General features: G+C 40.5%; 1 protein-coding gene across 5 annotated transcripts in view; it reads left to right on the top strand.

Moving 5' to 3' along the window:
• Positions 1-14,572, top strand: part of Adipor2 (adiponectin receptor 2) — a 60,086-nt gene that overhangs the window by 24,627 nt on the left and 20,887 nt on the right. For all 5 annotated transcript variants that reach the window (XM_006985893.4, XM_006985892.4, XM_076567775.1 and 2 more), the window contains one exon: positions 11,905-12,163. In XM_006985893.4, coding sequence (XP_006985955.2) covers positions 11,993-12,163 — 171 coding nt within the window. In that variant the 5' untranslated portion in view covers positions 11,905-11,992. The remainder of the gene's footprint in view (positions 1-11,904; positions 12,164-14,572) is intronic.

The following is a 14,572-nucleotide window of genomic DNA, read 5'->3' as shown; positions in this document are numbered from 1 at the left end:
GCCAAAGGAGGGCCCTTTGTGTTGAAGAGAGCCACTGGCTGGTAACCTGGAGCTACGTAAAGAAAATGGTGTGTATTAAATGCAAAGTTATTATGATAAACTATATGAATATTTTAACAAAGAAATAGTCATTAAAAAGGAACCAAAGAGGCCAGGCGGCGGCGGTGGCGCATACCTTTAATGCCACCACTCAGAGGCAGAGCCAGGAGGATCTCTGTGAGTTCAAGGCCAGCCTGGTCTATGGAGTGAGTTCCAAGGCAGGCACCAAAACTATACAGAGAAACCCTGTCTTGAAAAGCAAACAAAAGAACTAAAGAAAATTTGAACAGTATGATAACAGAATTGAGGAAGTCACTAGAGTTTATTTAGCAGCAAGAAACAGTTGCTCTCTATATAATTCATCTGCTTTATTTGTAGGATTACAAGATGAAGGAATAAAATATTATCTACCTTAATGCTATGCAGTGTCAGAAACATACATTTACATTCATTCATCCATCTATTTATTTTAGGCACATTTTGTAGCCCAGGCTATGAAGCTGAGGATAGACCTGAATTTCTGACCCTGCTTCTGCTTTCCAAGTGCTGGGATTATAAACACATGCCACCACACCCAATTTATGTGGCATTAGAAATGGAGCCCTGGACTTAGTATATGTTAGGCAAGTACTCTGCCCACTGAGTTATGTTCCTAGTCTAAAAGACAATTTGTTACTTCAGAAACATAAAGCAGTGAGTGAGTTGGAGAGCTTTGTAGCAGTGTGTTTATAATGCAGTTGAAATTAAATTCGTTTCTTAATCTGTTTTGTGTTGCTATGACAAAGTGCTTTAGATTGGGTAAAGAATAGAATTTTATTTTCTCATAGTTCTCATAGCAAGGAAGTCCAAGATTCAGGTACTGGCACTTTGGTGTGGTGAGGACTGCTATTTTCTAGAGGGCACTTTTTTTGCTGTACCCTCTAGAGTATTGTATTCTTACAATAGTAAAGGGCTGTATACTTGACTATTGTATATTCCTTGCAGTTTTTTGTTGGGAACTGGACATTAGATAAGACATTGTGGCAGGTCTGATTACATGTTGCACCTTCTTTCAGGGTTGTTAGGGACTTGTTTATTTGCTTAGTGATTAACAGGTTTGTTTTAGTAAAGACTGTTTACTTCTTCTGTGTCCTGCACTACTTGATCCTGGAAACCTGACTGGGGCAGCTAGGGAGTGAAGCAAGGACAGACACACAGATGTGTACAGAAAAGCTGGACAAGGCTGGGCTTGTTCTGATGCTACAACACAGCCCAGAACATCTTGATTATATACAGCCCAGGAGGTGGTAGCTTGCCTTAGTAGGAGGTCTTTGTAGAGGGGCAGTCTTGGTACAGCCACTTAGCAGGAGGAAACTGCAGGATGCTGGTGATACTAGACCAAAAGGAGGCTTTGCCAATTCCCTGAAGCCTGACCTGGGAAGTCTTTGCCGGTTCCATGGGTCTGAGGCATTGGGGTCCTTATAAGTAATACATATTACATTACATAAGTAATATTCAGGGCATCCTCTGATCTCTGCAAGCCTTTGGTGGTACTCCTCAGGAAGATATAGTTTGGGATGTGCCTTCAGTTACCCTGGGATCCATATGTTTGCTTTTTGTGGGGCTATTTTTCTGGATCACATGAAGTTGCTGAATTCCTAATTGCTGTACAGTTGCTCTATTGATTTCAACCAGTACTCTAGTCTAAATTGTAAATGTTATGCAGAGTGATCCAAATGCTGTTTTCTTTGAAGGAATCACTTTTGAGGTCAGTGTTTAATTTTTGTCCTGATCCTACTAGCTATCTTACTTTCTGATTATCTTCTGCAAACTTAAATCCAGTTATCCTGTATCTTGATTCTATTCCCAAAGACTGTGCTCTCTGTTGGGGTAGGGTGCTGGAGATTGAAGCTAGGGACTGTCCATGCTTAGGTGAGTGTTCTGCCACTGAGCTGTATCCCGGGCTCTCTGTTCCTTTTAGGCTTGGGCAGCTTCACCTTTATTTGAAAGTGTTATTTGAAAGTGTTCTGCTTCTCACCCTGGACAAAAATCTTCCCAGTCAAGTGTGGTGGTGCACACCTTTAATCTCAGCACTCAAGAGGCAGAGGTAGGCAGATCTCTGTGAGTTCAAGGCCAGCCTGGTCTACAGAGTGAGTTCCAGGACAGCCAGGGCTACACAGAGAAACCTGGTCTTGAAGAAAACAAACAAAAAACCACAACCTCTCTCCATGCTCCATAGGATGGATGATGGGTAGCCTATGTCCCTTAAGTGTGGAAACACTGCCTCTTAAGCTGCCTCAAGAATTCTTAGGACTGTTTTTTTTTTTTTTTTCCCCCCCTAAGTGTTTACAGCCTAAGATAGGACTTCCATCAAGTAGGGGCAGAGCTGATGGAGGCACTTGATTCTGAACTATGCTTGACAGATGCAAACAGGTAGCTAGGGATCAAGAAGTGTTGATGTCCTGCTTTGGGGAGGAAACCTGTCTGAGTGTTGGAGTCTGGGGAGGTGTGTATACATTATATACATACATACATACATGCATACATACATATATATATATATATACACGTGGAATATATATGGGAAAATATGTAAAATGCATACATGGAAGAAAACCTCAAGAAATTTAAATAGCACTCATCTTTATTATTATTATTTTATGTATATGGATGTTTGCCTGCATGTATGTCTGTAGCATATGAATGCCTGGTGCTCTTGGAGACCAGTTACAGATGATTATGAGCCAAAATGTGGGTGCTGGGAATTGAATCTGGGTCCTTTGGAAGAGCGGCCAATGCTCTTACCGCTGAGCCATCTCTCTAGCTCCAGCACTCATTTTCTTTTTTAAAAATTCATTTTTGTTATTTTAAATTAGGAATATGCAATTTTTTTGTGTGGGTTCTGTGCATGTGAGTGCAGGTGCCTTCAGAGGCCAGAGGTGCCCCCCATCCCCCTTACCCCAAGCTGGAGTCACAGAGGGTTGGCTGTGATTGCTGGACGTGGAACTGACAATCAGATTTGGGTCCTTTGCAAGACCAGTATGTGCTGTTAACCACTGAACTGTCTCCAGCCCGCACTCTTCCTATACGGTTTTTCTCTTCTCTCCCCTTCTCTGGTTGTTTCTGCTCTTTTGTGCTATCTATATATACATTTTATGTTCTGATCAACAGTATGAATTTTCTAACTTGATTATCATGGCTTTTTTTTTTAATATTTAGTTTCTTGTGTAAGTGTATCTTGTTTACAAGTATGTATGTGCACCATATAATCTACCTAGTGTCTGCAGAGGCCAGAAGGCACCACTGAACCTGGAGTTAAAGATAGTTATGAATGCTTGGTTCCCTGCTAGACGCAAGTGCTTTTAACAACTCTCCCCAGTCCTGACAATTACAAGTTTTAGTAGTAAATGTAAACCTGAAAATTTGTCTTTCTTTTTACAATTTCTTATTTTATTTTTTGATTTTTCAAGAAAGGTTTCTGTGAATAGTCCTGGCTGTCCTGAACTCCCTCTGTAGACCAAGCTGGCCTCGAACTTGGAGATCTGCCTGCCTCTGCTGGGATTAAATGCGTGTGCCACCACTGCCCAGCTCTCTTTATAATTTTTGTGTCTCTCATTTCCCCTTCACTTAGGTACTTAATCTCTAGGACAGAGTTAAGTTTTGGTGTTGAGAAGAAATCTTTCTTGTCGATTACTGTCCTAGATTTGTTTGCTTTTATTTTCAAGGTCTTCCATTCTAAGTAGGAATTCATTTTCTTCAAGTAGGTAGAATGCAAATAGGGAAACTATAGTAAGATTTGATTCTCTAGAACCTTCTAAGATTAGGACATTACATTTTTTAGTTTTTGGTAACCTGAAGGTTAACCTAAAATGTTGTATCTTCCCCTCCCCCCCCATCTTTTTTTTTTCTTTTTTTCTGATTTTGTTACAAGGTCTCACTATATTACAAGGTTGGCCTGGAACTTGCTATGTAGAACAGGCTGGCCTGGAACTCCCAGAGATCCGCCTGCTGTGCTGGCACATGCCTTTAATTCTATCTAGCAGTTGGGAGGCAAAGGCAGGTGGATCTCTGTGAGTTCGAGGCCAGCCTGGTCTACAGAGTGAGTTCCAGGTTAGGCTCTAAAAGCTACATAGAGAAACCCTGTCTCAAAAAGGGGGGAAAAAAAAAAAGCCAGGGCTAGACAGAGAAACCCTGTCTAGGAAAAAACAAACAAACAAATAAAAGAAATATGCTACCATGTCTAGCCACCACCTCCTTTTCTTTTTTAAAGGATTAAACTTTTTTTCTTTTGAGATTTATGTATTTTTATTTTATGTGTAAAGTGTTTTGCCTGCATGTATGTCTGTGCACATATGTGCTTGCATATGTGTGCACTGTTTGAGGAGACAGGAAAAGGGCTTTGTATTTCCTTGGAACTGGCATTGGAATGGTTGTGAGCCACCATGTGGGTCCTGGGAAATCCATTCCCGGTCTTCTAGAAGAGCAGTCAGTACATTACCACAGAACTGTATCTCCAGCCTTTTCTTTTTTCAGATCACCTTATTGTAAAGAACTTAGAAATAAAAAACACTCAGATAAGCACTTGTCTAGATCTAGTGTCTGTCCATTTAGGTTACCTTCTGTAGAGTTAGAATAGCTGTCCTGAAGTCATGGAACCTTGCTTTGGATTTTACCCTTTCAGTGTACATTTTTTATTCTCTTAAATCTTCTCTAACCCTCTACCCTCCAAATCCAAAACTAGAAAAGTATTTAGTTTTTTTATTCTTTTCGACTACTCATGTGCATTTCCCTGCGTTCTTTCCTTCCTTATCATCTAATATTAATATTACCCTTTCTTTCTCTCTTATATGTTATACTGTACCCCCACACACATTTGTTTATATTTACACTTGTATATAATACAGGTTAGGATGCACCTATGACAGAGAATGTCCCTCCATCCCCCTTTTCTGAGATTGGGTGACATTGCTTAACATTATACATTCTATGTTCATTTTTCTGAAGAGTTTGTAATTTCAGTTTTTAAAAGATTGTTTATTTGCAGTGCTGGGAATTGAGTTTAGGGCCCACACATAAAAAAAATGAGGTTATTTTAGGCAAGCACTGCTACTGAGCTGTATTTCCAGCCCAATATTTATTTTATTTTTAATTACGTGTATATGTGTGTCTCTTTGTGGGTACATTCATGTATTTGCCCAGGTCTTGGAGTTTAGAAGAGAGCATCAGATTCCCTGGAGCTGGAGTTAGAGGTGGCTGCCAGTGCTTGGTGTAGGTGCTGGGAACTGAACTTGCTTGGGTCCTCTGGAGGAACAGCAGTTAACTGCTGAGCCATCTCTCCAGTCTTGGTTTACTTTTTCCTTCAGGGTTGAGTAGTAGTCTGTATTATATAGGTACCAGATTGATGGACAACAAGGGTGGTTCCGTTTCCTTGCTGTGGTGACTAGAGTAGCAGTAATTACGGGAGTGCAAATACCTCACAGTTGGATGGAGTTCTCTGAGTGTATGCCCAGGAGGGAAGTAGCTGGGTCATATGGGAGTTGTTAATGTTTTAATCTTTTTGAGACACTTCCAAGCTAGTTCACAGCTGTATTAGTTTGTACCCCGACAAGCAGCCAGTAGGGTTCTTTCTCTAAGTGTGCTGTCAGATCTCTTGATGACAGCCATTCCGTTTGTGCTGAGGTGGCATCTCAGTGTAGTTTTAATTTGCATTTCCTTGATGGCTAGGGATATTAGAGCACTTTTCAAAAGTAGTAAGGGTCATTTGTGTTTCTTTGTTTTTCTAAACTATCCATTCAGTTTCTCAGCCTACTTATTGATTGACAGTTTTGTTTCCTTGGTATTTAAGTTGTAAACTCTTAATAGCAAGTACAGATTTTCTTCCATTGTATGGGCTGTCTGTGTGCTCTGCTGGTAGTTTCCTTTGCTGTGCATAAATTTTTAAATTTAATGTAGCCCTCCCCCCTGTTGGCACTGGGGCTTAATCATGTGCTGTTTATTAATGTTCTTTTCAGAAAATTCTTTCCTACCCAAATATCTTGAAAAATATTCTTTATGCTTTCATCTAGAACTTTCAATGTTTCACATTTTAAGTTAAGGCCTTGAATTGATTTTTGTACGATGTGAAAGATAGTAATCTAGTGTCATTCTTCTGCAGGTGGATATCTGCTTTTGCTAGCAAGCACCATTTGTTGAGTAAGCTTTTTCCTAATACATGTTTTTGCCTTCTTTGTAAAAAATTAGGTGTAGTTTTGTCAACTTGTTGGCATTGGTCTACCTGTTTGTTCTTAATGCCAGTAACAGGCTGTTTTATATCAGTATAGCTTTGTAGTATACTTTGAGGTCCCACTTACTTTTTAAAAGGATTGCTTTGGCTGTTTGTGGTTCCAGTCACTTTTTGGATTGTTTTTCTAAATCTGTAAACATGACATTGGGATTTTGATCGGTATCACATTAAATCTATTTATGAATTTTGGCAATGTAGCTATCTTCATAGTATTGATTCTGCTGATCCAGGAGTGAAAAAGATCTCTCTGTCATCTAGTATCTTTTTATCTTACCCCCCCCCCTTTTTTTTTTTTGAGACAGGGTTTCTCTGTGTAGTTTTGGTGCCTGTCCTGGAACTCACTCTGTAGCCTAGCCTGGCCTCGAACTCACTTAGATTCACCTGTCTCTGCCTCCCTAGTGCTGTGATTAAAGGTGTGCGACACCACCACCTGGCTTGTTTTCCTTTTTTTTTTTTTAAACATTTATTTATTTATTATGTATACAGAAGAGGGCACCAGATCTCATTACAGACAGTTATGAACCACCATGTGGGTGCTGGGAATTGAACTCAGGACCTCTGGAAGTGCAGTCGATGCTCTTAACCTCTGAGCCATCTCTCCAACCCTGTTTTCCTTTTTTTGACACCACAAAGTTTTCACTGTAGGTAGAGAGGCCTTTATCTTCTTTAGTTAGGTGCATTCCCAGATACTTTTTATTTTTTGAGTGACTGTAAATGGGTTATTTTACTTAATTTCTTTCTTTGAGTGTATATTATTGACATATATGAGGGCCACTGTTTTTGTTGTTGTTGTTTGTTTGTTGCTTTTTTGAGACACGATTTCTCTGTGTGCAGCACATCTGTGGACATTTCCTTAATTATTGATTGATATAGGAGGGCCCAGCCTACAGTGCCACCCCTGGGCAGGTGGTCCTGGGTTGTGAGATAAAGCTGACAGAGCAGGAGCCAGAGAAAGCAAGCCAGTAAGCTCATTCCTCCATGGTTCTTGCCTCCACATTCCTTCCTTTAGTTCCTGCTTGACTTTCACCAAAGATGGACTGTGACCTGGAAGTGTAAGGTTAAATAAGTCATTTCCTTTCCTAAGTTGCTTTTGTTCAGTGGTTGTTACCACAACATTAGAACACTGCCAAACTTGACAACTTGAGTTTGATACCAGGAACCCACATGGTAGGAGAGAACCAGTTCTTGCATATTGTTCCATGACTCCCTCTCTCCCATAAGTAAGTAGATGTAATGAAAACTAAATATATCTGTTCGTATATTGAAAAAGTGAATTCACGCTGATATCTTCAGTTCTAGTTCAGCATAGGATTCATTCTAGGTTTTATTTTATTTTTCTCCCATATTATTAATAACCTTTTTCTGCCATGGGAGACTTGGCTTCTATTACTCTAAATATGTGCACATTAAAAAAATACTAGATTTATATATATTGTGTATGTACAGGGTGGAGGTGCCACAGTACACATGTAGAAGTCAGAGGACAACTTGCAGAGTCGGTTCTCTCCCACCACATAGGTCCCAGGGATTGAGCTCAGGTCTTAGGCTTGGCAGAAAGTGCCTTTTTCTGTAGAGACATCTGGCTGGCTCATATTTACATATTTTATAAGGCTTCTCTGTGACAGTCTCCTATCCTGATCCAAGGACCTAAGATGCTGGGTTCTCAAGCCATCCAAGATGGACCTGGGGAAAATGGTTCCAGGTGTTCTTGTCTTATACCAATGAATGTTAAAGACATGGATTCTCATGGGAGTATGCAAATCAGAGTTCAAGTTTTATTAAAAATTACTGCAGCTGGGCTGTGGTGGTGCAAACTTTTAATCCCAGCACTCAGAAGACAGAGGCAGGCAGATCTCTTGAGTTCAAGGCCAGCCTGATCTACACACCTTTCTAGGACAGCTAGGGCTACACAAAGAAACTCTGTCTTGTAAAACCACCAAAAAAAAAAAAAAAAAAAAAAAAGAAAGAAAAAGAAAAAGAAAAAAGAAAAAATGCAGAAAAATGAAACTTGTGAGAGTGGGAGGATGTTCTGAGAGAGGAGAAGAGCCTTCAATTTCCTTTGCTTAGGGGCTTATAGAGAGAATGGACAAAGGCTGAGGTCATCTCTATTGAAATTGCTGGATTTTCCGAGCTATCTTGGGCTGAGCCAATGGAGGGCCCCCACATTGGTACCCCTGGCCCAATCAAGGAAATGACCATGCCACTGTTCATGCACTGCCCATCAGGTTAGAGGTGATCGAAACTCCCTGTCCATCTCTGGCTCACCCTAGCTTGACCTTGACTGTTGGTCACTTGACCATTGTTACTTCCCCCAGCTGCCCTTATCAAGCTCTCTGTGTTCTCACATGTACATGGTCAGCTTGCACCTGTACTGTGGCAGAGAGTTAACTGTATCCCAGCCACCAAGATGTAGCTGTAGTCTTTCTTGGCTACTCATATTTTATCTCCTTGTCTGTAGGGTCTCTTAGGTGGGAGCTGATCATCATTCCTTATAATCAAATCTATTCCAGTTAGCAGTGTGAGAAGAAAGAATATATGAAAGGATAGTCATACCTTAGGTACGTTTCTCAAGGACTTTGCACAGGCCAGCTAGCTGTGGTCACTAGCTCAGAGCCCTGTTCCTTTTCCCGTCTGTCTAGCTTGGTTATCTCATACCCAGACAAGCCCTCCATGTGAGCAGCTTGTACTTTTCATCATGGCCACTTTCCTCTTTCTACAGAGAGCTAGCTAACTCAAGTGCCTTCTCTCCCCCCTCCTCTCATTCTCTCTCTCTCTGTCTGTTTTTTGAGACAGTGTCTCTCCCCCTATGTAGTCCTGGCTGTCTTGGAACTCTCTTATGTAGACAATGCTGGCCTCAGAACTCATACAGATCCCCCTGCCTCTGCCCCCTAAGTGCTGTGATTCAAGGCAGGTTCCACCATGACTGGCTAGAGAGCTATCTCTTGCCTCAGCCTCCTGAGTACTGGATTATGAGCCACTATACCCCTGTTCAAGGATACTTTGAGAAATCTTTATTCTGCTTGGTTTGGTTTGATAATGAAGATTTGTAGCACAGGCTGGCCTGGAGCTTACTGCACAGTCCTGCTTCTCTCTATCTTGTGATCCTCCTTCCTCAGGCTCCCCCAAGCCTGAGTGTGGCTGACAATGTAGGTCTTGATTATGTAAATTATTTGTGATATAAACCAGCCGGCTTTAAGGCTCAAAAGCCAGCTTTTGTTCTTTGTGCCCAGTCACCTTAGTAAGTAGTCCTTGGTCTTCAGTTTCTCTGTCTCTTGAATGGGGTTAGTAAACTGGAGTTGTGTGAGACGGCTGTGTGTAAGTTATTCAGTACAGAATTGAACCATTTGTTCTCAGTAAATGTTAGCCGTGGTTGGTAGGAGATAGCTTTGTAAACTGTAGGTCTCTCCTTCCCGCTTTGCTACTGGGGACTGAATTTAGGGCCTTGACCATGATATTCAAGCTCTACCATTATGATGCATCAGACCTCTTTTTTTTTTTTTAAATTTTTTTAAACTTTTTATTTTGTTACAGAGTCTTGCCAAGTTGTTTAGGTAGGCCTCTAACCTTCCACCCTCTTGCCTTTACCTTCTTCCCAATAGCTGGAATTATAGATTAATTAACTAAATATGAACTGTAAGCATCGTTTCCCTTAAAAAGTGGTCATTTATTATTAATTTGCTATTGTCCTTATGTGATTGATAGATTCTCAAGTTTGGTGATAGATAAAAACTTGTGTGTGTATGTGTGTGTGTGCACGCATGTGTATGAGTTACACTCAGGGCTTGGGCATATCAGGCAAGTGTTTTACCACTGAGCTGTACAGTCTTTGTTGTTGTTTTTTTAAAAACAATTTATGAATATTTTGTCCACATGTATGTATGTGCACCATGTGCATGTGTGGTACCTGTGGTGCCACAAGAGGGCATCAGGTCCCGTGGAATTGGCATTATAGATTGTTGTGGGCCACCATGTAGGTTCTGGGGACTGAACCTGGTTCCTGTGAGAGCTCTTAACCACTGAGCCATTTTTCTAGCTCCTTGTGCTTCCTGCTTCATAAATTGAATGTGACTAGAGACATTCTGCAGTAAACTCAGGTCATCACAGAGACTGATTCTTTGGCTGGTTCTTAGTTTGTGTGTCTCCGTGAGCAGTAACTTAGGCTCACGTAGCTGGCACACACTACAGCCTTGTCTTGTCTTGATGGTTTCTAGGCCTTCTTTGTTCCCCTCGTCCCTTCCCCAGTGAGAAGGGTGTGTCTCAGCACTGCAGTGTGTCGTATGTCCCTGAACCTTCTCCTTCTAGGTGGATTAACTGTGGTAGTCTGTTTTATCATTCAGCTGATTGTCTAAAGTACATTTGTGTGCTCAGAATGAGAGTTAGATGAGAAGAACTTGAAAGGCTAGAACTTTTAGGGAATAAAATTATCACAGACTAGTTAGGAGAAAGATGATTTATGAAAGCTTTTACCACTCAAGACCATTGAATACCTTTCAACCATTTGTTAGATATTTATATACGTACATCTCCTGGGGTTGTGGGTATAAAAGAGATATGTTCTGGTCCCAGGTTTCTTGCTTTTCATGGTAGTCTAGAGACTAGAGCAATTAAAAATGTCAGATAGTAAGCATGTTGAATATAGAATGTTGCTGGTAATACACATTGTGTGAATTTAGAGATTTTGTTCTGTTTTATAAAAAATGTGTGGGGAGTTTTGGATTTCTCACTTGTAAAATAAAAATAATCCTGGTCATTATTTAATGAAATTTAATAAAATGAAACCCTGGTATTATTTAAATGAAATTGCGTATGTAAAACACGGTATAGTATGTAAGCTTACATGTATTCTTTTTACATTTAAGGTTTTTTTTTTATTATTTTTATTTTTATTTATTTATTTTTTTTGTTTTGGTTTTTCAAGACAGGGTTTCTCTGCGTATTGCGTAGCTTTGCGCCTTTCCTGGGACTCACTTTGGTAGCCCAGGCTGGCCTCGAACTCACAGAGATCCGCCTGGCTCTGCCTCCCAAGTGCTGGGATTGAAGGCGTGCGCCACCACCGCCCGGCTTTTTTTTTTTTTATTTTTGAGACAGGGTCTTTCTATGTAACCCTGGCTGGCCTGGAACTTGCTTTGTAGACTTGGCCTTCAAGCTCACAGAGATTCCCCTGCCTCTGTCTTCTGAGTGCTGGGATTAAAGGCGTGCACTACCATGCCCAGCTTCAGTTAGACATGCTTTTAACTGAAAACAAAATGATAGGGTTAAAAAAGACATAGGCAGAGCATAGTAAAATGTAAGTCTTTTTGCTAAACTGTTAGATTTTTTCTTTATGTGTTTCTATGACAGGAGCATGGTTTTGAATACTTCGTAGTAATTATTGTATGTGCATAAATTCATATAACCACATATTTTACAATTAACGTAAATGAAAATATTACACATGTTGTCTTTTGGTTGATTGATAAATTTTGGTAGTCTTTATTAACAGTGGGTATAAATTTTTAAGAATAATCCTCTTTTGTGATGGAATTTTCTGTTCCTTAAGGGTATAATAATGTAGCTCATGTGTTTTTTCCCAGCACTCATGAGTCTAACTTTTCTCTCCTTAGGGTCAACTCACTAGCCCTTAAAAATCCATTCTCCCAAGAAGAAGGGACAGGAAGAAAGATCACTTTGTAAGAAAGGCTTTGGTATCCCATGAACGAGCCAGCAGAACGCCGATTGGGGTGCACCAGGACTCCAGAGCCAGATATAAGGCTCAGAAAAGGGCACCAACTTGATGATACAAGGGGAGATAACAATGACAGCCGCCAAGGAGATTTGGAGCCCACTCTAGAGACATCTGTTGGTTCTTCCTATTATAAACCTGTAAGTTGAGAGTGTGGAGGGTTGCACACAAAGCCAACATGGAGATGGGGGTGATGTTTCAAAAGAACACATATGTGTAATGTGTGATTTCTCTAGAGGAAAGGTGGAGGAGATGTTGACTTAGTCAAAGTATTTTTTTAAATATTCTGTATTGATGTTTTGCCTGCATATGTCAGTACCACATGTGTGTCTTGTGCCTATAAAGGCCAGAAGATTCTAGGTGCCAGATTGCATAGAACTGGAGAGACATATGGTTGTGTGTCTCCATGTGGGTGCTGAGACTTGAACCCAGGTCTTCTGCAAGAGCAACAGTGCTTTTTGTTTTGGTTTGTCAAGACAGGGTTTCTCTGTGTAGCCCTGGCTGTCCTGGAACTCTCTGTAGACCAGGCTGACCTTGAACTCACGGAGACCTGCTTGCCTCTGCCTCCCGAGTGCTGGGATTAAAGGTGTGTGCCACCACCACCTAGCTACAGTAACGTTCTTAACTACTGAGCCATTTCTCCAGCCTTCAAAATTTAAAAAAAAATTACATCTGTAATTACATTTGTTTATCTCTGTATGCGCGCATGCACGCACGCATACACCAGTATGTATAGAGACCAGAGGAGGGCTTGAGATCTTTCAGACCTGGAGTTGCCAGCATTACGGGCGGGATTCCTGGCTTATTACTTGGATACTCAGACCCAAACTTCGGTCTTCATGGTTGTTGCAGCAAGTTCTTGTAACCGTTGAGTCATCTGTCCAGTCCAAACAAATTTGGTTTCTTTTTTGTTTATGTTTTTTTACTGAGACAGGTTTCTCTGTATAACAGCCCTAGCTATCCTGGAACTTGCTCTGTAGATTAGGCTGGCCTTGAACTCACAGATGTCTGCCTACCTCTGCCTCCCGAGTGCTGGGACTAAAGGCATGAGCCATCATGCCTGGCAAAACTTGGTTTCTTATTAAGCTCAGGTATTATTTGATTTCATAGTTGCACCTTTCTGCTGGCACTTAAAATCATAGTCATTCTGTTTTGTCTTATTTAAGAGAGAATAAATGTTTGTTTTTAAAGATTAATTAATTTTTTTTTTGTGCTTATGAGTGTTTTACCTGCATATATGTGAATACATTGTGTGTCTGATAGCTTTGGAGGCCAGAAGAAGGTATTGGACCCTGAGATTGGAGCTACCAGACTGTTATAAGACTTCATGTGGGTGCTAGGATCTGAATCCAGGTCCTTTGAAAGAATAGCAAGTACTCTTAACTGCTGAGGCATCCATCTCTCCAGCCCCAGAGCTGTCACATTGTCAGTGACATTTTGGAGACATTCTGTGGAACTTCTCAATTGTTTATCTCCAGTGCATATCTTGGGGTCAATAGAATCCTGAGGACAGAAGGTAGATTTTAATGTTTTATTTAAATTTTATTTTATTCTCAGAGAAAAAGGGAAGACTTAAGCAGTTCATCATGGTAGCAGAAGTGTTTGTGAGCAGCATCAGACAGTGTTACAGGCGTGTTGATGTGGACTGTGGACCTTTATGTTCATTCAGTGATGTGGTGCTGGGAGATTGTATCTCAGACTGCAGGCTTGTGCTTCCTAGTGGTTAGTGATTTCATCTTGCTATTTTGAAACATCACAGCCTAGTTTACATAATGAGGTCCATCCAGGGCTATATAGTGAGACCCCATCCAAAACGCAAAACAAAAAAATATTAAACAGCAACATAGAAAAACCTTATTGAGGTGCATGTATGTAGCAGTACACATTTAAACTAAATTAAACCCATAGTTAAGCCCGGTGTGGTGGAGCACGCCTTTAATACCAGCACTCAGGCAGAGGCAGGCAGTTCTCCTGAGTTCTAGACTAGCCTGGTCTGCAGAGTTGTTCGAGGCCAGCCAGGAATACATAGTGAGACCTTGTCTCAAAAAGACTAAAATCGTACATTTGACTTGATAAACTAGTTTTATATATATGTTATTATTTAAATTATTTTTAAATTAAATCTATTTTTGGTTTGTGAGGCACATGCACACACAAGACAATAAATGAAAAAAATGTTTTGTTTTGTTTTTGAACAAAACCAAACAAGCAGTAATAACAATTCATGCTGTTAGAAGCAGAATCAATATGGGGGCCTTGATTAAAGTTGGGTTTTTAAAATATGCTTAATACATTCTAATAGAATTCTACTTTGTATTTGATTGATTTGGTTTGGTTTAAGGTGTTGTGGGTTGGACTCAGGGCTTTGTACATGCTAGGAAAGTGCTGACCACTTAGGTATACTTCTGTTGTTTAAGGCACTTCTGTAAATCAGGAGTGATTCCTTCACACACCTTGTTTCTTAATAAAAATAGGCAGTAATTTGGGATGCCAGTTTACTCAGTCTTAGGTTATGCTGCTTGGCTACTAGTCTCAGATATTTCTACATA

This window comes from Peromyscus maniculatus, chromosome 3 (assembly GCF_049852395.1).
Source record: "Peromyscus maniculatus bairdii isolate BWxNUB_F1_BW_parent chromosome 3, HU_Pman_BW_mat_3.1, whole genome shotgun sequence".
NCBI lineage: Eukaryota > Metazoa > Chordata > Mammalia > Rodentia > Cricetidae > Peromyscus > Peromyscus maniculatus.
The sequence above is the reverse complement of the archived record's forward strand: the minus strand, read 5'-3'. Positions and strand labels throughout refer to the sequence as shown.